The sequence below is a fragment of the Mobula hypostoma genome, chromosome 27, assembly GCF_963921235.1.
Source record: "Mobula hypostoma chromosome 27, sMobHyp1.1, whole genome shotgun sequence".
Lineage (NCBI taxonomy): Eukaryota > Metazoa > Chordata > Chondrichthyes > Myliobatiformes > Myliobatidae > Mobula > Mobula hypostoma.
Window position 1 is genome coordinate 21,557,533 of NC_086123.1, and position 26,762 is coordinate 21,584,294.

The 26,762-nt window shown below is 38.5% G+C and overlaps 2 protein-coding genes across 11 annotated transcripts in view; one reads left to right on the forward strand and one right to left on the reverse strand.

Moving 5' to 3' along the window:
• sh2b3 (SH2B adaptor protein 3) overlaps positions 1-15,328 on the forward strand; it is a 176,791-nt gene extending 161,463 nt beyond the window's left edge. For all 7 annotated transcript variants that reach the window (XM_063034259.1, XM_063034260.1, XM_063034262.1 and 4 more), the window contains one exon: positions 11,410-15,328. In XM_063034259.1, the coding sequence (XP_062890329.1) occupies positions 11,410-11,702 (293 nt within the window). In that variant the 3' untranslated portion in view covers positions 11,703-15,328. The remainder of the gene's footprint in view (positions 1-11,409) is intronic.
• Positions 15,329-19,374: 4,046 nt separating this feature from the next.
• atxn2 (ataxin 2) overlaps positions 19,375-26,762 on the reverse strand; it is a 139,435-nt gene continuing 132,047 nt past the window's right edge. For 2 of the 4 annotated variants that reach the window (XM_063034630.1, XM_063034631.1), the window contains exons 19-24: positions 24,828-25,015; positions 24,350-24,479; positions 22,837-22,985; positions 21,430-21,657; positions 20,462-20,633; positions 19,376-19,954 (exon numbers count right to left, since the gene is read on the reverse strand). In XM_063034630.1, the coding sequence (XP_062890700.1) occupies positions 19,926-19,954; positions 20,462-20,633; positions 21,430-21,657; positions 22,837-22,985; positions 24,350-24,479; positions 24,828-25,015 (896 nt within the window). In that variant the 3' untranslated portion in view covers positions 19,376-19,925. Of the gene's footprint in view, positions 19,955-20,461; positions 20,634-21,429; positions 21,658-22,836; positions 22,986-24,349; positions 24,480-24,827; positions 25,016-26,762 lie in introns of all 4 variants that reach the window. The other 2 variants (XM_063034633.1, XM_063034634.1) reach the window with 2 other exon arrangements.

The window sequence follows — 26,762 nt, forward strand, 5'->3', positions numbered from 1 at the left end:
ACTACAGCACAGAAACAGGCCCTTTGGCCCTTCTTGGCTGTGCCAAACCATTTTCTGCCTAGTCCCACTGACCTGCACACGGACCATATCCCTCCATACACCTCCCATCCATGTATCTGTCCAATTTATGCTTAAATGTTAAAAAAGAACCCACATTTACCACCTCGTCTGGCAGCTCATTCCATACTCCCACCACTCTCTGTGTGAAGAAGCCCTCGCTAATGTTCTGTTTAAACTTTCCCCCCCTCACCCTTAACCCATGTCCACTGGTTTTTTTCTCCCCTTGCCTCAGTGGAAAAAGCCTGCTTGCATTCACTCTATCTATACCCATCATAATTTTATATACTATCATATCTCCCCTCATTCTTCTACGCTCCAGGGAATAAAGTCCTAACCTATTCAACCTTTCTCTGTAACTGAGTTTCTCAAGTCCGGCAACATCCTTGTAAACCTTCTCTGCACTCTTTCAATCTTATTTATATCCTTCCTGTAACTTGGTGACCAAAACTGAACACAATACTCCAGATTCGGCTTCACCAATGCCTTATACAACCTCATCATAACATTCCAGCTCTTATACTCAATACTTCGATTAATAAAGGCCAATGTACCAAAATCTCTCTTTACGACCCTATCTACCTGTGACGACGCTTTTAGGGAATTTTGTATCTGTATTCCCAGATCCCTCTGTTCCACTGCACACCTCAGTGCCTTACCATTAACCCTGTATGTTCTACGTTGGTTTGTCCTTCCAACATGCAATACCTCACACTTGTCAATATTAAACTCCATCTGCCATTTTTCAGCCCATTTTTCCAGCTGGTCCAAGTCCCTCTGCAGGCTCTGAAAACCTTCCTCACTGTCTACTACACCTCCAATCTTTGTATCATCAGCAAACTTGCTGATCCAATTTACCACATTATCATCCAGATCATTGATATAGATGACAAATAACAATGGACCCAGCACTTATCCCTGTGGCACACCACTAGTCACAGGCCTCCACTCAGAGAAGCAATTCTCTACCACCACTCTCTGGCTTCTTCCATCGAGCCAATGTCTAATCCAATTTACCACCTCTCCATGTATACCTAGCGAATGAATTTTCCTAACTAACCTCCCATGCGGGACCTTGTCAAAGGCCTTACTGAAGTCCATGCAGACAATATCCACTGCCTTCCCTTCATCCACTTTCCTTGTAACCTCCTCGAAAAACTCCAACAAAAGTACAAAACTTAACTGACAAAAGTACAAAGAAAAGATTTTCAATAGTTTTACTGACCAACTTAATTGTATTTTGTAAACATACACAAATTTAGAATTTGATGGCTGCAACACACTTAACAGAAGTTGGGACAGAGGCATGTTTACCATTGTGTTACATCACCTTTCCTTTTAATAACAACTTTTAATCGTTTTGGAACTGAAGATACTAATTGTAGTAGATTTGCAATTGGAAATTTTGTCCATTCTTGCTTGATATAAGACTTCAGCTGCTCAACAGTCCGTGGTCTCCGTTGTCTGATTCTCCCCTTCATGATGCGCCATACATTTTCAATAGGAGATAGATCTGGACTGGCAGCAGGCCAGTCAAGCACACACACTCTGTGTCTACAAAGCCACGCTGTTGTAGCCCGTGCAGAATGTGGTCTGGCATTGTCCTGCTGAAATAAGCATGGATGTCCCGGGAAGAGACGTCGCCTTGATGGCAACATATCTCTCTCTAAAATCCTAATATACACCTCAGAGTCAATGGTACCTTCACATACATGCAACTCACCCATGCCGTGGGCACTGATGCACCCCCATACCATCACAGATGCTGGCTTTTGCACCTTTCGTTGCAAACAATCTGGATGGTCGTTTTCATCTTTGGCACGGAGAACTCGACACCCATTTTTTCCGAAAACTAGCTGTAATGTGGACTCATCTGACCACAGCACACGGTTCCACAGTCTTTCGGTCCATCTGAGATGAGCTTGGGCCCAGAGAACTCGCCGGCGTTTCTGCATAGAGTTGATGTATGGCTTCCTCCTTGTGTAATACAGTTTCAAGTTGCATTTCTGGATGCAGCGATGGACTGTGTTGAGTGACAATGGTTTTCTGAAGTACTCCCGAACCCAGGTGGCTATAATTGTCACAGTAGCATGACGGTTTCTTAGGCAGTGTCGCCTGAGGGCTCGAAGATCACGCGCATTCAATAGTGGTTTCCAACCTTGCCCTTTACACACTGAGATGTCTCTGAATTCTCTGAATCTTTTCACAATATTATGTACTGTAGGTGTTGAAAGACCTAAATTCTCTGCAATCTTGCGTTGAGAAATGTTCCTTTTGAACTGACTAACAATTCTCTCACGAATTTTGGCACAAAGGGGTGAGCCACGACCCATCCTTGCTTGCAAAGACTGAGCCTTTGATGGACGCTACTTTTATACCCAGTCATGATACCTCACCTGCTACCAATTAGCCTGCTTAATGTGGAGTCTTCCAAACCGGTGTTACTTGAATATTCTGTGCACTTTTCAATCTTATTTTAACTCTGTCCCAACTTTTGTTGAGTGTGTTGCAGCCATCAAATTCTAAATTTGTGTATATTTACAAAATACAATTAAGTTGGTCAGTAAAGCTATTGAAAATCTTTTCTTTGTACTTTTGTCAATTAAGTAAAACAAAAAACATATCGCAGATTTTTGTTTTTATTGCATTTTGGAAAATATCCCAACTTTTCTGGAAATGGGGTTTGCATATGCAAGGTCAGTATGTTAATAGATCAATATTATGTAATTCCCTACTTAACGAAACATTTCCCTCTTTGATGTTCTGAATTATGCTTAATCACAAACAAGAGAAATTCTGCAGATGCTGGAAATCCAAGCAACACACACAATGCTGCAGGAACTCAGCAGGTCAGGCAGCATCTATGGAAAAGAGCAAGCAGTTGAATTTCAGGCTGAGACCCTTCATCAGGACTATGTTTAGTTTATGAATTATGTTTAGTGTTTTTGGATAGGGCAGAACAAGGGCCTTTTATTGTCAGAACTGATCCCATAGGAACTGGAGAAAAAATATCACCAGAGTACTGACTTCACAAAACAATGTTTGTCTCTACTACCATGAAAATGTTTGCAATGTGTTCAAAGTAGATTTATTATCAAAGTACATATCTTACCATACACTACCTTGAGGCTCATTTTCTTGCAGGCATTTATGAGGGGAAATAGAATTTATGAAAGACTATACATAAACAGACTAAAACTGACAACCAATGAGAAAAAGACAAATTTGAGCAAATTAAAAAAGAACAATTCTGAGGACAAGTCCTTGAAAGTGAGTCAGCCAGTCATAGAATCAGTTCAGTGTAGCGGTGGTTGAAGTTTAAGAGACTGATGGTTGTAGGGCAATAATGGTTCCTAAACCAGGACATGTCGGAGCTGGACAGTGGGGGGCCCTTGACGGATGCTGCTTTCTTGTGGTAGCTCTCCATGTGAATGTATCAATGGTGGAGATGCCTGCAATGGACTGTCTTGTGACCTCCACTTTCTCTTCCGGGGCACTATGTTTCCATACCAGAAAATAATTGGGATACTCTCCGCTGTGTATCTATAAAAGTTTGTCAAAATTTATGGTGGCATGCTGAATCTATGCAAACTTCTAAAAATAAAAAGCAGAGATGCTGTCATGCCACCTCTGTGATGAAACTTGCTTGCTGGTCCCAGGACAGATCCCAACAGCAGGGAATTTAAAGCTACTGACCCTCTCCACCTCTGTTTACCTAACGAGGACTAGCTCATGAATCTCCAGTTTCTTCCTCCTGTAGCTCTTTGGTTTCACTGGCGTTGAGCAAGAGGTGGTTGTTGTAGCACCATTCAACCAGATTTTCAGTTTCCTCTCCTATATGTCGATTTGTCACCAAGTTTGATTTGGTCAACAAATACGGCACTGGAGCTAAACTTAGCCACGCTATCATAAGCATAAAGTGAGTAGAGCAGGTGCCTAGGCATACTGTGGTACTGTACATCTTTGCTGATGGTATGGGGAAGATGTTGTTGCCAATCCGTATTAATTGGGGTCTGCCAGTGAGGAAATAGAAAATCCGGTTGCACAGGGATGTACTTGGTGTATATATTGTCTCTGGAGGTCAGTGCAATACTGGAGCAGCTGCCTTGATATCAAATGTGGCTGACTGCATCTTGAAGTCTTGGCAGGGGCAGGGCAATGGATTGGTGGGGTTGGGTTGTTGACAAGAATTGGAGGGTGTTGTTGGGTTAATGAATGGGGGTCCCAGTGTATGGGGAAGAAGGGGACGATGGATCAGTAGGCTGGAGAAGAGGAATGGATCAGGGGTAGGTTCATCTAGAAGAAATGGACAGAAATATGCTAAACACTTCAATTAGGTAGGGCTGGCCAAACTTCAAAGCCAGCATCCATCATAAATGGTTGGCATTTGTCAATGGGCAACTCCAAACGGCATTCCTGTGTTAGTGATGACTGGTGCCTGCAGATGCTTCAATGTTGTAATACCTCACCTGTGGTAATAAAATACACAGTTGTTTTTGTGTATGGTTAAAATGTCGGCAGCTAAAAATAATTGTCTCACTGCAATCTGGCACCTACACTGTGCATTCCTGGCCATATTGCTGTTCTCCACCTCGTGTGTTGAGAAGATACCTCTAGAATAGAGAATAAGGTGTTTACATACATACTGCTTTTGCAAAAACTGTGGATCTGCTTACAGGACAGGTTTGATTCCACAACACTCTTGGCAAAATCTATTTTGCCCCATCCTGGTGCCTTGACACAGTGTGCAGGTTTGAACAACTTGCCGATGTCTGGATATAGCATGGCCTTCTTTAAATGTTTCCATTATGTATGGAAATGAGAACTTGCCTCAGCCAATCTGGCCTGTTCTTTCCAGTGCCTGGCCTGGAATTTCCACTGGAAATGCAACCCAGAACTGTAAAGAATACTAAATTTTATTTGAGTCTGATCACGTTCGCATTTTCTGATGAGCTTGAATTGAAACCCCTTTCATTATTACTGCAGTGATGTGTTCTGCTTGCTGATTAGTAAATTCACAATGACAGGCTTAATCTGCATGTTAACAGGAAGGTCTGGAATGGAATGCTGAGTGGGTCTAGTGTGGGCTCTGCCCCATTGTGTTAGAATTTGTATCGTTGAGGTAACAAAACATCATCAGTTTCCTTTGTAGTGATTTCTCTCATTGTATCTGATGTTACCAGCAATCCTCTAAAGTTTATTGAAAGGAATCTATTGTAAATCAGGTAACACAAGTTGGATCAGCGTGTTAAATCTACTAATTTCAACCATATGCAACAATGATCCCAAATCTTTGTATGGGCCATGTACTTGGTGAATCTGATAATACATGACTTTTCAGTTTCTGTGCTTTCTGACAATTGCTACTGCAGTCAGTGATGCATCGTTTTATATTGTATGATTCAACAATATCTGGCGTTTATAGGTTGATGACAGGAAATGGCTTTGTAGTTTCGGGAATAGATGAAACTTTCTCAGCTCTTTCCTCTTCCAAATTCGGTAACTGTGGCGTCATAACAAGAACATCTTACCATAACCACTTGCCACAAGCCCAGTTTTAGTGTGACTTTGATGTACTGTGCAAATTTAATCTCTGACAGAGAGCATCACTTCCTTGATCTAGTTTATTAAATGTACAGAATGTATATTATATTAGCTGACTTGGCCTTAACTTATGGCTGTTAGGTCATGAATCATTTTCAGTTCCCTGTACATCCAAGGTTATTCACTAACAGTAGTGATGATACACACGGGACAGCTGGAGCACAGGCCTGTCCCACCATTCAGTGTGATCTTTGGCTGATCTACTCCAGGCATCAATTCCTCTTCTGAGCCACTTTTCTGTAGCCCTCAATTTCTCGAGCTTACAAAAATTAAACCACTTTTTAAAATAAATGCCCCCAGTAAACCAGTTCCACTTCCCTCTGGGGTATAGAATTTTGGAATTTACCTTGTGAGGAGAAATTCCTATGCAGCTTGGGTTAAATTACTGTTCCCTTCAAATAAATAAACTGATTTTCTATCATCACCTGTGCCAAGGTACAGTGAAAAGCTTGTCTTGCATATCCTCTAATTCATTAAACAGTATGTTGAGATGGTGCAAGGTAAACTAATGCAGCAAATGTTATAGGTGTAAAAGAGTAGAACGAATAGAAGTAATGAGTGGATGAGAGAACCCATGCTCCAGCACCATGTATCTTGTTCAAGACTCTCCTAATAGCGTAATCTCTACTTTGTTTTGCCTCATTGATTAAAGTTTTTTTTTATGTTTCAGTAAGATCACTCCCCCATTCTTTCTAATGCCAAAGAAAGAAGTAAGTCTTTAATATGAAGCAGAAAGCAGAAACATTGTCACTCAAATCCAGCATCTTTGCTGCAGCCTGATATCTGCCAGAACTTAACAAAGGGAGAAAAGTGCTATTATGGTAAAGAATCCATATTCTAGTATTATCAAGAGATCTGACTTTTAATATAATATAAAATTATAAAATAATATGGAGCAGACTTAATGAGCCAAATGGTCTAATTCTGCTCTTGTATCTTAAAAGGGTTTAATTTTGTAGGTTCAGGAGCAAGTTTAAGACTGTAATGTAATTCTTGAGTGATATCGCCACCTGCAGGAGGCGTGAAGAATGCACCCTGTCACTTGCAGGAATTTTCTTTGAGGCTTATCACTGTATGTATAGTCATAAAAAAGCCTTTCCAACAAACTTAATTGTTGTAAGACGGTGAAGCCACACATTTATACAGAATACCCAGTGTAGGAGCCTGTAGTGTCTTCAGTTAAAACTATAAAGTAATTTGAAAGTTTGAAGTAATTTCCCAATCTGTTAAAGGTCTTGAATGAATGTTATGCATTAAAATTAATGTTAGGATTTCCATAACCTTATGTGCATTTGAAGAGTATTTAATGAACAGCTTCACGGGGATGAGATGTTACAACATTGTAATGATTGTGCTGAGAAAGTACAAAACAGGAAAACGGGAGGAAGGACTTCAGTAGGGACCATGGAGAATCAAGGCTTTGTCACTTACTGTTGACAGCTTGAAGCCTCTTTCTCACCATTAATCCACGAGTGTTCAGATTTTCCAGATTATTGAAAGTTGCCCATATTAATAATCATACACACTTTGATTTCATTTTTAACATGTTGCATAGCCTATCCCCAGTTCAGGTCACCAGCTCTGGTTTGGCTACATGTTCCACATCACTCTGGACCCCCAGCTCACATTTCAGACTAATGCGGTAGAACAGTGGACTGTCAGCATTTCCAAACAGTCAAATGCTGGATTATCTACAGGGAGTTTCAGGTCAACAATGTTTTATGGCACCCAAAGTAACATAAATTATCTAAGTATCACAGAGCAGTGATGAACTTCTTAGTTCTACTAATTTACAAATTACTTCCTTCTGTGGTAACCATCTAAAGTGTTATTAAAATCATAGAAAGGCTGGTTCTAAATTGTTCTCCAGCCATTACTAAGCAAATGGGGCTAGCCTAGTTGACTGAAGGGCCTGTTTCTGTACATTGTTGCTCAGTAACTCTTTGGTGTGGTAGACAAATCCTCTTGTGTGTGAGCTTGAGGTAGAATGCTGAGAGTGTAAGTGGAACTTTATTTTGCAATTGGCTGCACTCCACTTTATCTGGGTATGTCAGCTGTGTGAGCTTAGGAATGTGTCGAACTTGCCCACCAGTGTAGTGTCCCATAGAAACGTGTAGAAGATGGTGGACATCAGTTTACATTACCTGATGTAAAACTTAGTAAGACCATAAAAATGTAGCAGAATTGGGCCACTTGGCCCATTGAGTCTACTCCACCAGCCGTCATGGTTGGTTTATTATACCCCAAGACCCCATTCTCCCCACCCTCTGGTGCTAGACTCATCCAGTATAGGAAACATCTTCTCCATATCTGCTCTATTTAGGCCTTTCAATATTCAATAGATTTCAATGAGATCCTAAATTTAGTGAGTACAGGCTCAGAGCCACCAAGCTCTTCTCACACGCTAAGAATCATTCTCATTAACCTACTCTGGACTCTCTCCGATGCCAGCACATCTTTTCTGAGAAAGGGTCTGAAACTGCTCACAATACTCTGAGTGGTCTGACCAATGCCTGGTAAAGCCTCAGCAATGGTAGGCTACTGCAATGTTCTCATTAACAAGATCTGGAGGTTCAGGGGTAGCATAGACACAGTGGGCTGAAAGGCCTGTTTCTGTGCTGTACCACTCTAACTCTATGATATAATATGGGTTGTAATACTGAAGATACACTTGCCAGAAACTGGCCATGCTTTTAACCAGGCTGTTTTGGTACAGTGACATCATCGTAAATACCACTGATGTAAAAATGTTGAAGATATGTCTTGCCTACAAAAAGCAGTAATAGTTCAATTTGGCTAATAATCACCTAATGCCATCACTTGCTCAAAGTGTTGTTTATGAGCTGAACCAAATTGGTGAGAGTGTAAAGGGAGCTTTACACCAGGGAACTCTACACAGTAGGACTGTGGGTAGATTGTCATGACAGGCTGAAGTGGTTGAAGCAAACAACTGCTTGAGAATAATTTGGAGTAGTCCATAAATGCTGGGGCCTTGTTAGTAATGCATGTGTAAACAGAAATAAAGACAGGTGCCTGCTGTATTCCGCTAATGGAGTGTGGGGAAATGAAGTGATGGGGATAAAACTAATTTTAGGTAACCATTCACAAACACAAGGAAATCTGCAGATGCTGGAATTTCAAGCAACACACATCAAAGTTGCTGGTGAATGCAGCAGGCCAGGCAGCATCTCTAAGAAGAGGTATAGTCGACGTTTCGGGCCGAGACCCTTTGTCAGGACTAACTGAAAAAAGAGCTAGTAAATCTCTTACTAGCTCTTTTTTCAGTTAGTCCTGATGACGGGTCTCGGCCCGAAACGTCGACTGTACCTCTTCCTAGAGATGCTGCCTGGCCTGCTGCGTTCACCAGCAACTTTTATGTGTGTTGCTTTAGGTAACCATTGTTATCTTTCCCTGAAAGGTCATAATATATCTTGTTAAAATGCTGAACTTGAGTTTAGCCCCAATATGAATTGAGGCACTTTGTGTCTCGAGCTCTATATCTCTTTTCTAAATAAATTGTGTTGGTAATTTCTCAGTGAAGATCCAAAAGGAAACAGACAATATTGGCATAAAGTGACAGAAAAATGAGCTTGTGGTTGAATATTCTTATTCTCTGTTCCTTTCTGTTACCGTCACATTAATTTTGCTGGCTTGATCTTGTCACTCTCTTGTTAATTACGGTTATATTGCAATTCTCTTTGAAACACGAGTGGGAAAAAAAGCCTCTTTGCCAGATCTTGTCTTATATGGAGTGAAAAGTAATCTAAATAACTTGGGTATAGACCTACACCTGAACTCAGTCATTTCATCTAACTCTCAGTACCCAATGGAATACTTTTTGAACTTGCTCCATAATCTTTAATTGACAAGTGCATTTCTTAACAAAGGAACAAAAGATCATGAAGCAGAAAATAATTTGCATTCTTTTAAGCGAAATATAAAAATTCCAAAAACTAGTTAAGTTGGTTGTATAATGAGCTTTAAATGACAGATGGTTTTAGAGATGCTTCATAGTACTTGATTCTGGAAACAAAGATATTTCGTCATTATGACTATAAATCATGTAAAATGCAGTGGCTGGAGGCTTGTTCTGTCTATGCAGTATATAACTGTACAATGGAATATTAATAGAAAAATTGACAGGATGGTGTTTGAAATACAAGTGCCACAAAAAAGCATAGGGTTAAATGTATGTAATAGTCGGATATAGAACAATGCTCCAATTAATAATTTTGTCACAAACTATGTGCTAGCATTGAAGAGACACCAGAGATTTATGAGAATTATCTTGGGAATGAAAGGGTTTACATATGAAGACCATTTGATGGCCCTGCTGGAGTTTAAAAGATTGAGGGGGGCATCTAATTGAAATCTACCAGCTATTGAAAGGCCTGGATCAGGTGGACATGCAGAAACGTTTTGATAAGTGAGACAGTCTAGGACCAGAGGATAATGAATCAATGGAATTCATTTCCTCAGACTGCTGTGGGGGCCATGTTATTGGGTACATATGCCCTATGTCTTGTGGTCTTATTATATTTAAAGTGTTGGTTGACTGGTTCCTGATTAGTCAGGGCATCAAAAGTCGCAAGGAGAAGGCAGGAGAATGTGGTTGAGGGAGAATGAATCAGCCATGACTAAACGGCAGAGCAGACTTGATGGGCTGAATAGCTTAATCCTGCTCCTGTGTTTTATTACATTTTGTAAATTGCTCAATACTCATTGTTCTTAATGCCTTCATTTCACAAGTACTAGCCTGAGTTCATGAAGGGAAATGTTATAAATACAACTTTATCTGACTTTAAGCCTATGATTTCCATAAGCCAAGCTACCTTAAAGCAAAATGTTAATACTTGAAGAGTAAAATTTAGAAAAATCTAGGAAATATTAAGGTGATTAACGGCAGCAAGCATGAAAAGAGAAGCAGAGGTGTTAGGTCAACATAAATGAACAAACAAAAGGATCAATCTACAAGGAATATTGGAAATGTTTTTGAAACAGAACAGTATTTTTTTTGAAGTTTTTGAGGAGGCGCAGTGGTATCCAGGTACAACTGTTTCAGATAGGAATGTTCCCTCAGTCAGAAAAGGCTGTGTCAGAAGCCAAAGTTCCTTTAGCTGTAAGTGTTAAAACGATTGGGATTCCACCATGAAAGTGCTCTTCAACCAGGAAACTGGAATTGTTTCTACTTCCCTTGTAAAAACGTTCTGAATTAAAACTGTTTCAATTGCCTCTGTACACCTCAAGGTTATCAATTGGATGAGTTCCCATAATTTGTAATAGGTGAGTTAAGTGAGCCTGTAACCCTCTCCGTCTGTGGTGTTATTTGAATATGACCAAAGGTAAGTATGCATAACATCAGTGAGGCAAATCCAAATACTGATTGTTAATATCTATGGCATTTCTGACTCTGACAGTTGTTGTGTTTCAGAGACACTGAAACTGTTTACTTGCAGTGATTGTAAAAGTGTTCAAATGTACTGGGAATTGAAACTATCTGTGGTAAGTATTCAGATTAGTTTTTCTTGAAATAGCGATGAACCCAATGAATGTGTTATGTATAAATGGTGGTGTCATTTCTGGTTAGGCAAAGGTAAGGGTGCCTTGACTGGTTATGAAGCCAGTGTTCATCAATTGAGCAATTACATCCAATTCTCTACAATAAATGAAATACCATTGCAATTATGAGAATGCTTGTAAGATTTCATCAGCAATTCCTAACATTTTTATTTATTTTTCTTTTCGAAGGATCCTTTTCTCTGCGCAGTGCATTGGTGTTGCCATTTTCTGTCCATCGCTCAAACTCTGAACCCAACCTTGCCCACTTGAGTCCTTCGGGCTGCAATGTACCAGAAACTACTCAAGCTGGCCCAGAACAGGTGTTGCACACAGTGCCCCCTCCTGAGGAATCTTTCAGCGGCCTGCGACGCAGTGGTTCAGTAGTTGTGCCAACTCGGCACCAACGAGACTCAGACTATGACATGGAATCAGCTGCCAGGGGTCATTCACGGGCTATTGACAATAAGTACATGTTCCTTTGAACAGGTCTTGTAGACACATTTGATAAATCAACACTGAAAATGGTTTCAGGTTTTCTCTGAAAACATGAATGTATTTTTCTGTTTCAGGGTTGAGCAGAAGGCAAAGGTGAGAAACCTTCAAACCAAATCCTTGTTTACTCTGAAATGTATTCTTTCTATTAGGCCTGTTGAAGGGTCTGTTTACAGCATTAATTTTTGTAGCTTTGCTCATTTTTTTTCTTAACATGTTTAACTATGGCCCCATTGGGCATCGCAATGATTGTCTTGTACAATTTGTACATATGTATTGAATAAAAAGTTTAAAGTACTTCTTTATATAATGTTATTTCTATTAACCATACTAAAATGTAGTGAAATTTCATGATTTTACAATACAAGCACTTGCAGCATTTAAAGGCTAATTTGCAGCAATTTTGTTCAGTTTACATGTTCTATCTAGTTTAATGTCTGTAATTAAGAATGCTTCACTTGCCTGTGCTTTTGGAAAAGGTTTAACTGACAGTTCAGGATTGTAAACACTAAGGTGATGTAATTTCTGGAATGTTTTGCAAACTACAGGTGGAACTGGGCATCCCTTCCCTATTATGGCTACTGCAAAATTTACAAATGAGCGGTTGGGTACATAGCTTTGGTTATATTTAATGACATGCATAAAATCTGGGGTTTTTGAAGGGTGAAAACAAGTAGTGTCTCTGAGGTACAGTATAAAGAATAGTGGATTTATTTTTGTCAACATGCAGACCAGTTAAATGGAAAATGCAAATACTGGGGTAGCCTTAATGAGAAGCGAGGAAAGCAAAAGACAAGTTAATGACCTTTCCAAAAAAAAATTTATAAATTTGACTTGCTTTAGCATGACTAGGTCAGTAAAGAATTCGTAGACATTCTGGATCTGATGTACTGGGTGAGAGTAATTTTGGCTTGCAAGTTTGGGGAATGGGGGCAATGGGAACGTTGAGTAGATAAGCATAAGAATATTGAGTTATTAAAAACTGAGTTTGCTACATTAAGTTAATGCTTTCCAATTGCTTTAAAAGTATTGTGTCATCCTGTATTCTTCAAAGTGCAGAAGCAGGACACAAAACAATCATGCCCTGGGCCATAAGACTAGCAGAACTGCAAAAATTGGTTCCTGTGTGGGTGTCACAAAAGCCAAAGTAACATAAGACAATCTCCATCTAACATTAATTGGCTTATTTAGGATTTGTTGTCCTTGAAGTGTGCAGAATACATCAGAGGGCAGAATCTCTCTTAAGGTTCAGATGCACCCTCTTACCTGGAACAGCAACTTGGTCCCCAAAGATAGCTGTGCACAGTACAGCATCTTGCAGCTTGCCATCTAAACTCCAGTGACTATAGGGCTAATCAGCTAAACTGGCTTTGTCAACCTCTTCATTCCAGGAATCAAACAGAGTCACTTTTCTGCACAGCCTGTAATACAAATATATTCTTAAATAGGGAGAGAAAACTGCATCAGCACCCTGTAAAGGAGCAGCAAAGCTTTCTGCTTTGTTTTGAATTATTAATCTGGCTGCCTCTACAAAAACTGCACTTGTTGCTGATTATTCTTCTGATTTGTCTACAGCATAAAGATGGCGTGTATCTATTGGTCTGTTTTTTTTTAAGAAAAAGGATAAGCAGTTCATGAATTGCCACATTTATAAAAAGCTATCTCAAGCTTAAATTAAAAACTTATTTCTTATCCAGGACACATTTCAAGATAAAACCTTTTATCCAGTATTTACTGATTAAATTTCAATCCTACCTTTGACTGGGTAGTCAAAAATACAATCTGTCAAGGTATAACAGATTGTCTGCGATCAGAGTTGAATTGCAAAGAGGTAAAGACTGAAAATTAAGATTTCAAAAGCTCTAAATATTGCAATCCATTAAACAGCATTGCAACCAACCTTGAGATAACTAAAAGCATGTTTTATTTAGAATTGGCAAATACATTAGTGTTTTTTCCCCAAAATATTCATGTTTCACATTGCACATTTGAATCAGTAATAACTATTATATTTGGAGGTAATCTATTTGAACTATTATTTGATAGATCTTTGTTGGAATGACTTCTATGCACATAGGAGAGGAAAACTTTATTCAAATTCTGCTCCTGGAAGAATGCAGATACTGTGGGAAGGTGAGCCACAACAAACTATGTCATAAGACATAGGATCAGAACAAGGCTATTCAGACCATTGAGTTGATGGGCTTATTCTGCTCCTATGTCTTAGGATCTAAACTTTCACAAATATCGTTCTGGGGTTTGCAGCGGCAGCAATGGAACTTAGGAGTCACTCTGAGTGTTACTTAATTCCTCTACAAATTCTGGTCCACCATATGTCAGGCTTATTGTTGAACAAACTATCCAGCAACCTGTGTGGAGGAAGATGCATTATAAATAACCAGTGACCATTAAACTTGTATTTAATTAGTAACAATAACAGCAATAATAATGGCAATCAATTTTTGTGCACCAGATAATGTGAACTCATTCCTTTACTTAAGATTTTATTGAAACGATCTGGAGCAGTTGTTGGACCAGCAATCTACACTTCTGAACCAGAGCCCAGTTCAAATGCCACTAAAGTACTTTGCCATCCAAGTTCAGCTAATTAAACAAATTATGGAATTTAAAAAGTGCATCAACAATGAGAATCAGGGAAGTACCTGACTGTTGACCCTCATCGGCTTATACCTCAAATGGCCAACAGAGACTCCAGTCTCTCAGTGCAATGTGATTCTTGACTTTGCTCTGAAATAGTTAACTGCAGGCTCAATTCAAGGATAATTCTGAATGAACATTAAATGTTAGCATTGGCAGCACTGCCCACTTCCCAAAAATAAAATAAATATTGTCAATATTATATCTATGACAAAAGTGTTCCGGTCAAGGGAAAAACGCTTTATTTCCCTTTGATGTTCCAATAACAGTTGAAGAAATTCTGAGCTCCTGTTATGGAATTTATAGTAATTCAGGAAACACTATTTTGATTATTATATCTTTTGTATGAACTGTGCCTTCAGTTTTAAAGTACTAGACGCTCTTTCATTTTCAATCATTACACCAATGAAGCCCAGTCTCAATTTGAATTTCAGTGAACTGTAGATTTGGTTTTCTAAGCATAGAAATTGTGCACTGATATGATACACTACAGGTATCCGTAATTATTTTGAAATATTCAATGTAAAGAATGCGAACGTTAAATGAAATTTGGTAGTCAAATGGTTATTTGAATAAAAGAATTGTAATTGTATAGTTTTAGTCAGTTATTTGGTTGTCAATGTTTTTAGCAAGGAAAAAGTGTAACAGAACACAGCAAGATTAAAAATTAAAATGTATCAATACCAAATTTCATTTAGTGGCTGCTGTATACAATTGAAAAGTGCACTTGGACTTTATTAAAAATTAGGGGATTACATCATGAAAATGCATGTTCAAGATTCTATCAGATTGTTCACTCTCTAGATTAAATTTATATGGTGCAGTCATTGTTCAGAAATGCTCATCTCAAAGTTACCAAGCAGTGTTAACAAATGTTCAGATTATTTTACATGATGACTGCTATGCTGTATTTTTATCAATTAATAAAACTGTCCAAATTATCGTTATTGACAATTCTCTTTAGTTGATTCTACTGGAATCAATTGTACATTGTATTTGGAGATGGAGAAGAAAACCAGCTGCTGCATTGTTAAATCTTTAACTGCATTTGCAGAAATTAGCTTTCTTTCTACTGATACCTGTAAATTTAGCAAAAACATTCATTCTGCCAATTTGTGCAGTACCAGTACAACTTACAGGATTCTGGCAAAACAAAACAATATTTGCAATGGAAATGGGCAATAATATTTCAGTCTGCCTCAATGTGGATGAAATAATCTAATTCAGAGCAGGATTTAGAGAAGATTTCTTTCAATTCATTCAAGTTAGTTAAATGTGTACTTTCTATCATTAATTACTGAAGCCTTCAAAACCAAATTAATGCACAGATGTTATTTTGATTTGGACTTGCAGAATACTGCTCAGTAATCCGTGCATCTGACAGGAAGCCACAATATAATACTGTATAACCGAGCACTAATATTGACAGACAACTTTCCTGCACACTTTTTTAAGTGACCATAATCATACCATTATTTTATCTCTCTTGGAATTATTTGAGGAAACAACAAGCAGAATAAACAAATGAGTCAGTAGATGTTGCTTCTGGGATTTTCAGAAGACATTTGACAAGCTGCCACAATGAGGATGCTTAACAAGATAAAAGCCCATGGTATTACAGGAAAGATATTCGCATGGATAGAAGATTGGCTGACTGGCAGGAGACAAATTGGGAATAAAGGCAGCCTTCTTGGGTTGGCAGCTGGTGAATAGTGGTGTTCCGCAGCGTTGGGACATCTTCTTTTCACGTTATAAGTCAACCATTTGGATGACTGAATTGATGGCTTTGTAGCCAAGTTTGCAAATGATATGATGATAGGTGGAGGAGCAGGTAATGTTCAGGAAGCAGAGAATTTGCTTAGACAGATTAGGAGAGTGGGCCAAGAGTCAATGGAAATATAGTGCAGGAAAGTATATAGTTATGCACTTTGGTAGACAATAGAGGTGTGGACTGCTTTGTAAACGGGCAGAAATCAGAGGTACAAAGGGACTTGGGAGTCCTTGTGCAGGATTCCCTAAAGGTTAATTTGCAGGTTCAGTTGGTGGTGAGGAAGGCAAATGCAGTTTTTCTACTGGGTATACCTTAGTTCTGGTTCTAGCTTGTGCAATACTGACTGACCAGAGGTTAAAACATGGACACTTTGCCTCTGCTCAATGCCTGAATGATCTTGCATCTGAGATTGCTCCATAGCAAGATTTCATTTTACACTCACAGTACTTCTACAGAATTATCTTGTGAATATTAATGAGAAAAATGGTTGGTAAAGTATTTTGCAGTGTACAGACTCATTGCACCATCTGTAGGACAAGAAGTTTACTGCAAGAAGAGTAAAAATACAGCCAACATAGAGCAGGAGCAAGATTCCTAAAAGCAATGTCAATTAACCAGATTACCGTGTCAATTTCATAGCAAAGGGCTATTTGAATTTTGTATACCATAAGTCCCATATAAATCAGTTCATTACACCTTCATTCATTAATGCTTGGTTTACTTCTCTCTCATGCATAAATCTCCATCTTCCAATTGTGTTGCCATTTTTATATTTTACAGCTACAGCACAGTAACATGCCCTTCCAGCCTCATGAGCCAGTGCTAGTCTATTATACCCAATGTAACCAATTAACCTACTAACTGGTACGTCTTTGGAACGTGGGAGGAAACCAGGACACCTGGAGGAAACCCACATGGTCATGGGAGAACGTACAAACTCTTTACAGACAGCAGTGGAATTGAACCCAAGTGACTGGCACTGTATTGGTGATACACTAACCGCTGAGCTACTGTGCCAACCCTGCCTATTTCATAAGGGGCACTTTCAAAGAAATGACTGAAGGCTTCATAACAATTTCTGACCTTGCACTAGATGATTGCTTCCTGGACATTAGAAACGTAATAACAATATTGCTGGCAAAATGTAAATAATGATGCAAGAACAACCGTCTTAACAAGGCTGGAAAAATCAGAAGAGTAGTGACCGGGGAGAAGACAGTATCAGAATTTTGTGTTGCATGCATAAATATTGAAAAAGATGATTGTAATGCTGTTTTTTTGTTTGAGAAGCAGAGTATAAAGAGGTATAAATAATCCTGCAGCTCTACAAAATCCTGTTTGAATCATACCTGTGACTTTAAAGGGAGAGCAGCACAAATCAAAATGGTAACTGGACTCCAAGGCCTAAATTCCAAGAAAATGATGTATATTTTTAGACAAATATTGAGGTCACTCTGTTTACAACCACACAAGTGTAGTGCAATTAGCTCTCCTATCATCAAGACTGCAACCTTGGAATATGCATATTGCCTCTTTTCAAGTATTAAATTGATCCATTTATTTGAAACTTTAAAATAAAACATTCTGAAATTTGCCTTTTTCCATTCTGCCCACAATCTCAAGACCAAAATCACTTTCAACACAATTGCTAGAAAAATAATAGACCTTCTCGTGCAACATTCACAAATATCTCCTGGTCTTTTGGATTTATTCATGGCACAACAGAATTCACTTTTTTCTTTTATGTTAAATAATATGCGAATTTTCAAATATCTTCACAAAACTGCCAGAGACAGACTCATTTCATAAAATGACACAGACTGACACAGATAAGTCAATTAAAGTAAAAAAAAATACATCCCTTTTAATGCAGACAAACACATCGTCAGAGCTATAGAGAACTACAGTGCAGGAACAAGCCCTTCAGCTGATCTAGTCATACCAAACCATCAGTCTGCCTGGACCATGGTCCTCCATCCATGTACTTATCCAAATTTCTCTTAGGTGTTGAAATCGAACCACTTCTGCCGGTAGCTCATTCCACACTCACCCCACCCTCTGAGTGAAAAATGTTCCCATTAAATATGTAAACATTTAAAAAGAATGTAGATTAAGTTTTGAAAAATGATCTAAAGCTTCCCTGATGCACCAAACAGAAAACCATAACATGTATAACTGCAGACCCCCGTAACTGTCTTCTCCACAGAAAAGACAGCAGCAAAGCGGAAGATGAAGTCAAAGTATCAGAAAGGGAAACTCCTTCCACCCCAACAAAGTAATCAACTTGAACCCACTATGTGATCGTTTCAATTACTGTTGCTCATTGCCCTGATTTTTGTTTTATTTCCCAAAAATCTACAGCTTAATAATAAGGCAGCTACCTACATTGGCTAACGTTGCTTAACATCAACCTTCATCATCGAAAGAAATTGGGCACTTAAAAAGTATCACTTAAAACATCAAGAATGTTATTTCAAATAATTACTTACTCTATTCATTGATATAAGCTCTATTTATTATCAGACGCTCACGCCGCGTATTGTATTATATATTATACTTACCAATTTTGGGCAAAGCCAGGCCTTCAAACCGTTTCAATGAGCTGCTTACAAACTGTTAAAGTTGGATTACCTTGACGATTACATTTAGTAACTGCTTATGATCTGGAAAAATTCCCTATTTTTCTTTAAAACATAAGCTGCTGTTTACTTACCTTGTTGGTCTGGCCAACCAATGCTAATAAGCAGGTTAGCTAAATCAATACCATTAGCTGCAAGCAGTGGATTATAGAGAGATCTGGATCACCAAAGCATCTCTGCAACAAATATCACACCATCAAACCCAGATTTAATCAACAAATCATGTTAAGATTCATAATTTAGCAAAAGCACCTAAAGGAATAAAGGAGAAATGTCAGTGCTATCCCATAGAAGGTTAATTTTTGGCTAGCTGCTTATTAGACAATTTAAACATAACAAAAATTATAAAAATGAAAATTGTTTGGCAATGTATACTCAATTTCCTATTTCTCCACTCAGTTTCATTATGAATCTTCTTCATACAGCTGTAAAGGAGAAAAATGAGTGACAATTATCGCAAAGATAACTGTATGTGATCTCTTCAGGAGTCAAACAGCCTTTATAACCTAATGTTTTTCTTCAAAGTTATGTACCATTAAAGTTGTAGAAAAAGTTGCAATATATCACATTGTCAGTTTTTAAAACTTTTTATTTTTTTGTTTTTTTATGTTTTTTTTATATTATCTACAAAGTAAAAGTTTTTAACTTAAAAGTTACACCACTGTCTGGTGACAGCACTCTTCTCCAGCAACCTCAATTCATAAATAATCCACCAGTTCACAATCGGATTTTGTTATAGATGGAGTTCAAGTTTGGTTAGAAGCAGAGGATTCTGGTTTCCCAAATCAGAATGGCTTGCAGCAGGAACAAACAACTTTATTAGTTCTTTTCACCATGGGAAGTTCATAACTTAGAAGGGTCAGGCAAAATAAATACATTCCAGTTATTGGAAAGCAGATTTTGGGCATTCTGTAGATCTGTTGACAGGACACACTTATTCCAGAATATCTGTAATTCTCATTTCTTTCTCTCCAGTCCACTTCTTCAGAACAGCAGCCATTGAATCAATTGATTACAACTGGAAGTATGTGTGAGCACGTTCGTTTAGCATGAGAGAACAATTTTAATACTCTGTGCTTCTGGTTCCAGGTTTTAGGGTGGGGAAGGATAAGTGGCTTCAGCCTGTTGCTTAGTGTAGAACAGGACTACAACTGCTGCTGATGATGGGCTTGCACTATTGAGAGATGAGAAGAAAGTTGCAAGTTAGTGTTTCCTCTTGCAAGCACTATCAAACAGACATTATTTAATTTGAACTGTCCATTAACTCCCTTCTTAGCTATTGTTCAGGGCCAAAACTAATCTATAAATATATCAAGCCATGCACTCAAGAGGGGCTAGACAAAACCCGTGTAGCAGTGTACATATGGGAGGAAAGATCGAATGATATTCTTGCAGAGTCAAGTTCAGGATAGCGTTGATATAGAATTAGATGATGGCCGCTCAACCTTAGCTGTTGTGCGGATCGAGATGAAAAATATGTACACAGTCAATCCAAGTCCTTTTTTGCATTTAATATGTTCATCCGTGGCAAGGCTGTAGGTTTACAAATTCATAAATAGGCAACCAAATTCCCTACTATTAATCTGCTTAAAAGAGTCGTGCTGTAAAACATTACCGTCAACTTTGCTACAACCTATGAAAACAATCATCAACTTCAACTGGCAGTTTTGCGAGTACTCACCCTGTTGGTGTGCAATGTAGGAGAAGTGTGTAGTTGAGGAAACTGGAATGGGTGGCAGTGCACTCTGAGGGATGGCACCTTGCCCACCAGGTGGTTGTGCTGGCATCAGCATCATATGAGGATGGGTAGTGGCAGGATGATGTGGAGGGCCCATTCCAGACTGTACATGGGCCTACAGTGGAAAAAAAAGAACATTCCTTCAAATAAATGACTTATAGCAACTATACAAAGTGTTGCGTTAAAAGCACTGCTTCATTTCATGTTAACAATTTAACTTAGTAATCACAATACTATCTTTGTTCTGTTTTTAGTCTAATTGTTAACATACCAATGTCTGACCTAGCATGGGTCACAAATACCTACCCACATTCACATAATAATGCATTAAGTTTCGGATACAATACCACCTCATCTGCCATCAAAAGTGATGTAACAGTAACAGAAAAGAAAATTGCAAGGCACAGTGTTTTGAAGCTCAATGCCCATTTGTGGTCCCAAGCAGAAACACTGCAAGTACACTGGGTTCAATTTCACACACGCTGGCATCCCATAATGCAAGACTTCCCTACACTAACTTAGATTTCAGTCAGATATTATTAACTCTGCTTTTTAAATAATCCAAAGAAATAGTTTATATTTTGCTTAGCAAATTAAGAGAAATAATGCAAATATGATTTTGATCAACCCGTACTCAACTTCTCAGGTTCATCTCACTATTATAGATCTTTTATTTGATTTTGTAATCATTCAGTTAAAGCAACCTTGCAGCAAAAGTTGTATCTGATTTCTTTGTGAAATTAGCACATACTACCAACCTGAAAACGGAATATTCTCTCATTAACTCAATCCTCGTCTTTGAATCCTCCAAACAAATTGATCAAATTATTAACATTTAGCAATTTATATTTTAAAAAAATTGCACTTGAAGGCTTACATGAGTTCTTGGCTCAAGAGTTAGGCTTCCTTACCTGAGGTACATGTGCCATATGGGGGGGATTTGAATATCCATGCTGAACCTGCTGAGGATGAAGAGCATAGACAGTCTGCTGTGCCGATGGGAAGCTGGTCTGAGGAGACTGTGGATTGGGACCTTGGGTCATCGAGGGTGGAGTTGGTGTAAGAGTTGTGTGATAAATTGCTTGTTGCTGCTGAGGGTTCCCCAAATGAAGGGTCTGAGGAGCCTGATGTTGAGGATGCTGTATTTTATATATATTTAAAAAAAATCACATGAAACATATGAATTCATATACGTTCTTCTAAAAAACTATATTAGAAAATCAGTGTGGCCCCAAAGGACTACTCTTTTCCTCAGTAATAAAAAGTTCTGAAGACACATGCAACAACTAAGCTCATTATTTGTTACTCCAGCATCTTCTACAGACTGACTGCAAAAGACTTAAACTCTTAACATACTTGATCACCATCTTCTGTCTCTTGTTCATACCATTTCTTCACAATGAATGTGGGAAAAACTGGCCTTGGCCTATTCTGTGGTAATGACTGTCTTAAATAAATGTGACTCTTGCCCTTTTCATACAGAGTAATCCGGAAGATTTATGTAATGCTTTCTCTGGATTATGGAGACAATATAAAATAGTGAAACAATCGAGTAAATGCCTTAATTCAAAACAAAGTCTCCTGTCGTTTCCTAGGTAGGAGAAAAAAGCCTTTAAGTTCTGTGACAGTTTTCACAATTCTCTTGTAAATATTCCTCCTGCACAGCAGTCACCCAGTTCAGATTCTGAAGCCTTCTTGGAAAGGAACAGTCACAAAGTCAGAGAACTACAGCATGGACAGGCCCTTTAGCCCACTGAGTTGGGATCTATTATTAACATCACCATTTATATTAATCCTAAATTATTCACGATTTTTTTTCCCTTGCCGTGTCTTCATAACCTCCCATAGATTTCTACCATCTGCTGGCACACTAGGAACAATTTACAGTGGTTAGTTAACCTATCCACCTGTACACCTTCGGGCTGAGATGAGAAACCAGAACACCTGGAGGAAACTCATGTGGGTCACAGAACTGCAACCTTCACAGAGACAACACACAAGATCAGAATTGAACCTAGGTTTCTTGTGCTGTGAGGCAGCACTCCACTAGCTGAAAATTAATCTCAGGGATGTATATGGTGACAGAGATGTACTTTGAATTTGGAACGGTATTCCTCTTGAATAAGCCATCAAGAATACACAGCTCAATCCAGCATTGGAAAAGCACACAATTATCAGTGCAAAATATCATTTTTATCTTCTATATTATAAGAATTGAATTTAGCATAAACTTGATGGCTAGATTTTGTGTTTTCTATTAAAAAAACACACACACACACTGGGAAGTAAATTAACTGAATGAAGGTGGAGTTCCTTACCTGGACTGGACTTTGTGCTGGATGACTTCCCGCATGCTGTCCCTGTTGCTGTCCAGTGGGAGTAGCAGATGGCTGTGGATGTGGAGGATGTGGATGTAAGGTAGCAGTTGGGTGCGGTGCATACTGCTGATGGATCGGGCCAGGGGAAACTAGAGAGAAAGCAAAATTCTTAGCCAGTGTTCTAATTATAAGTCTCACTCATTTATTGATAACTTCAAAATAGCATGCAAAAAATGATTGTTAATAAATGAAGAATATTGTAACATTCACTTTTAATAAAAATGTTAAGTATAGCTAATTTGAAATAGTCAAACTAACCGATATTTGAAAAGAAGAAACTGTTAGAACAATTGTAAACAGGAGGCTGATCAGCTTCTGCCAATAAGATCATGGCTGATCCGATGCACCAAGTAACTTCTCTTTTCCACCCTCCTTTCCCATACTTCTTGGTACTTGTGCTCAAATATCTATTGTTCTCTACTTTATACCCATACAGTTACTCTCCCTCCACAAATTTCTGAGATAGAGTGTTCCAAATGATTCACAACCCTTTGGGAGGAGTAGTTCTGTATCTCCATCTTAAATGTAGAACTCCTTATTCTGGGGTAATTAAGAATGCCTAGTTCTACATTACTGGTGTCAGAATTGACCTCTCAGTATCTACCCAGTTAATTATCCTATAAGCTTTAATAAGATCATCTCCAATTAGGGACAATTGCTCTTCAAACTTCAACCTTGTGAAATTTAACCAATGCAAGTATATCGTTAGTGCACCCTCATGGGTTGGGGATAGGACAAGAGTAACAAAACTTCTCTAATTACTGTACATAATAGCACAGCACTGACATATAATTACTTTTAGAGCAGGGGTTCCCAATCCTTTTTATGCCATGGAGCCATAGCAGGTTGGGAATCCCTGCTCCACAGTAATATACAAGATCAAATGCTGCAGTAATTATGCAGATAAATTTCCTGCATGTCAAGTTCAACAATCTTTTACAGGAAAAGGCAGGGGGGTTGGGGCTGAGAGAGAAAATGAATCAGCTGTGATGAAATGGGAGAGCAGACTTGATTTGCTAAATGGTCTAATTCTGCTCCTATATCTTATTGTCTAATGTTTTATTTAATGAATTAATGGACTTTTAAACATAAAAAAACTAAATTTTAAATCTCTTGTACCCTGAAGATACTGTAGTGAGCTGAAACTTGCCCTCTTTAATGTCGCTTGAGGCAAAAGCAAAAATATTTCATTAGTTAACTGAACTTGACCACTATGGTTATAAACAGCATTGTTTAACTCCATTTCATTCTAATGAATCTTAATTGCAAAAACCAAAAGCAGTATTTCAGCAAGGATCTGACAACAAATGCAGTCTCATTTGAGGCAGAGAGCATCATTCTAAAGTCCCGTGCTATTGTAGTGCCAGTGATCCTTGTATCATGTACGATAACTGAGGATAACCAATTAATGGTTTCAACCAATTCTTCAAAACAGTATCTGGCATTAACTTACCATACATAGCATGCGTTTGTTCAGCAGTAGGAAACTGAGCTGTGGATGAAGGGACCATTCCTGGCTGTCCATGACCAGGTGGCGCCATCATGCGAGCGTTACTTTGCATTACTTGGCTGTACATTTGAGGCTGCAGGGGTAAGAATGTCATTAATAACAAAATATACAGAGATGAGGTAATGAGACTTTATATTACTCTGGGTCAGGTTTAGTAATGTTCATAATACTTTAATAATAGTTCAAATAATGGAAATTTCAGTAATTTGACAAAATCCATGATATCCAAAAGAATAATGATTTTGAATCAAGTGGATAAGACACCAATTTAACATTTAAATGCAACATAATGTTTGCTGCTTACAGTCTTGTATTTAAAATGTCATCTTTGCAACTGTTATTCCAATTTAGCAAAAATTTATTCAAATATTGTCAATTACTCACTGGAAGCTCTTGCATGAAAGCAGTCTTGACAATTTACCTGTGACTGATAATGTGCTACAGACTGTACTATGGGCTGGTTAGCAAACTGCTGAGGGCTATAAGCAACATATTGCGAATAAGCTGGAGCAGTGGAAACAATCTGGCCAGCTGCACTAACTGGATGCATCATAGTTGGTGTGCCTTGAGGATGGTGCTGATCTGGTCGCTGTTGTGGCATGGTTGGTACTGAAAAAGAAATAATTAGCAAGAATAAATTACTCAATGACTCAGTGTACAAGATAATCTAAGACAGGCAGGACAGAGTATTTCAAATGTTGATATGGCTGGATAAACATTCCTTCAATAGCAGCAAATTTCCAATAAAAGCACTACAGAAAGCATTTAAAGAACTGACACAGAAAAACCATTATGGTCTGGGGGGTGGCCACGTGAACTACTTCTATTTTATTTTGTGTTTCCAACGTGACGGGATCCTGAATTATCCCTTATGAATTGTGCTTTTAAAAAGAGAGAGAGAGCGTACAGCACAAACACCTTGTCATTAAGACAGAGACAGGCAAAGACTGCTCACAGTTTGTTTGGAATTTCTGCAAGGACACTGCCAGCTTCTGCGTTCCTACAGAGAGAAAAGGGAGGAGCTTCTTGATGGACAGCTGGTGCTCAGCATGCTGAGATAAATACAAGGTCAGCTGGTTGTCAGACACACATGGTTTTGGATACTGGAAGAACTTCATTGTGCCCTCAGAAAAGTGGGTTTTTAGAGGAACGATCGGGAGAATCGATCAGTGGCTCTCGCACCGTGGAAAAGGTGTGACCAGTGGGAAGTTATTAGTGTGTCCAACCTTCACCTGGGTTGATGAATCCACCACAGAAAATGGTCCCCTTGTTGTGGTCACATTCGGTGACTTCTAAAGGATTTCGGAGGACAACGGGAAGAATTGACGGCATCAGCTTACTCGGACGACCACAACACCTCTCTCTCTCCATCGCTACTCAACTCAATACCACGAACTGAACTGATTCCCTTTACTTATCACCATAAGACCGTACCCATTTACTCCTAGGCTTGTAGAAGCTTGGTTTTTATATTTCCACACTTATATATAATCTTTGCTAACCTGTTTGATATATATGATTTTATATTACTGTATTGCGTAGTTACTAATAAATAGCATTAGTTAACAGCAATACCAGACTCCACGATGTTTTCCATTTCTGCTGGTTCTTTAACCTGTCACAGGGTACGTGACACCACTTACTGTCTTAGAGATTATGGGAGGCTGCCAACATTGAACAAATCAATGTTGAAGAAATAGCAAATAACATTTTTAATTCATTTAAAGGAAAAGGGAGTCATTTACAGCAGTACCATTATTGATGGGAAAATAATGCCAGTAATTTGAGCAATTCAATAAATTAATCATGCCTTGTTACTTGCTGCAGTTACTGAGGGGATAATCGTCTTTTCTAAATCACAAATTGCTCAGTTGGCACAAATATACATAAATGAATATTTGGGCACTGATGAAAGCACTGCAATCAGCTTATCAGGCACAGGCAACATTCCTGCACTTATTTTGCTCAGTGAACTTTTCAGCTTAAATTGAGAAGTTTAGCTATTATTTTCTAACCAACAACGATGTGAAAGTTCAAAGGAACTGAAGTGCTAAGCCATACTCAAAGGATTTCACGGTATTTCATTATCATAACCTATTATAAAAACACAAGATAGCAGTATGGCAAATACAGCTCCTCAGGCCTGTTCTGCTATTCAATTAAATCTTATATACAGTGGATTTCAGTCAATTGGGACACATCAGAACCAGTACATTTTGGCCCAATTAAGCAACTGCCCTAATTAGCCAAGATTTCATGGAAGTAGTTAAAAAAGTATTAAAAAAAAGGCAAACTACAGCTTAACTGAGTACAAATTATGCATTCAAATGAAATGCAGAACAAATCAGAACATTAC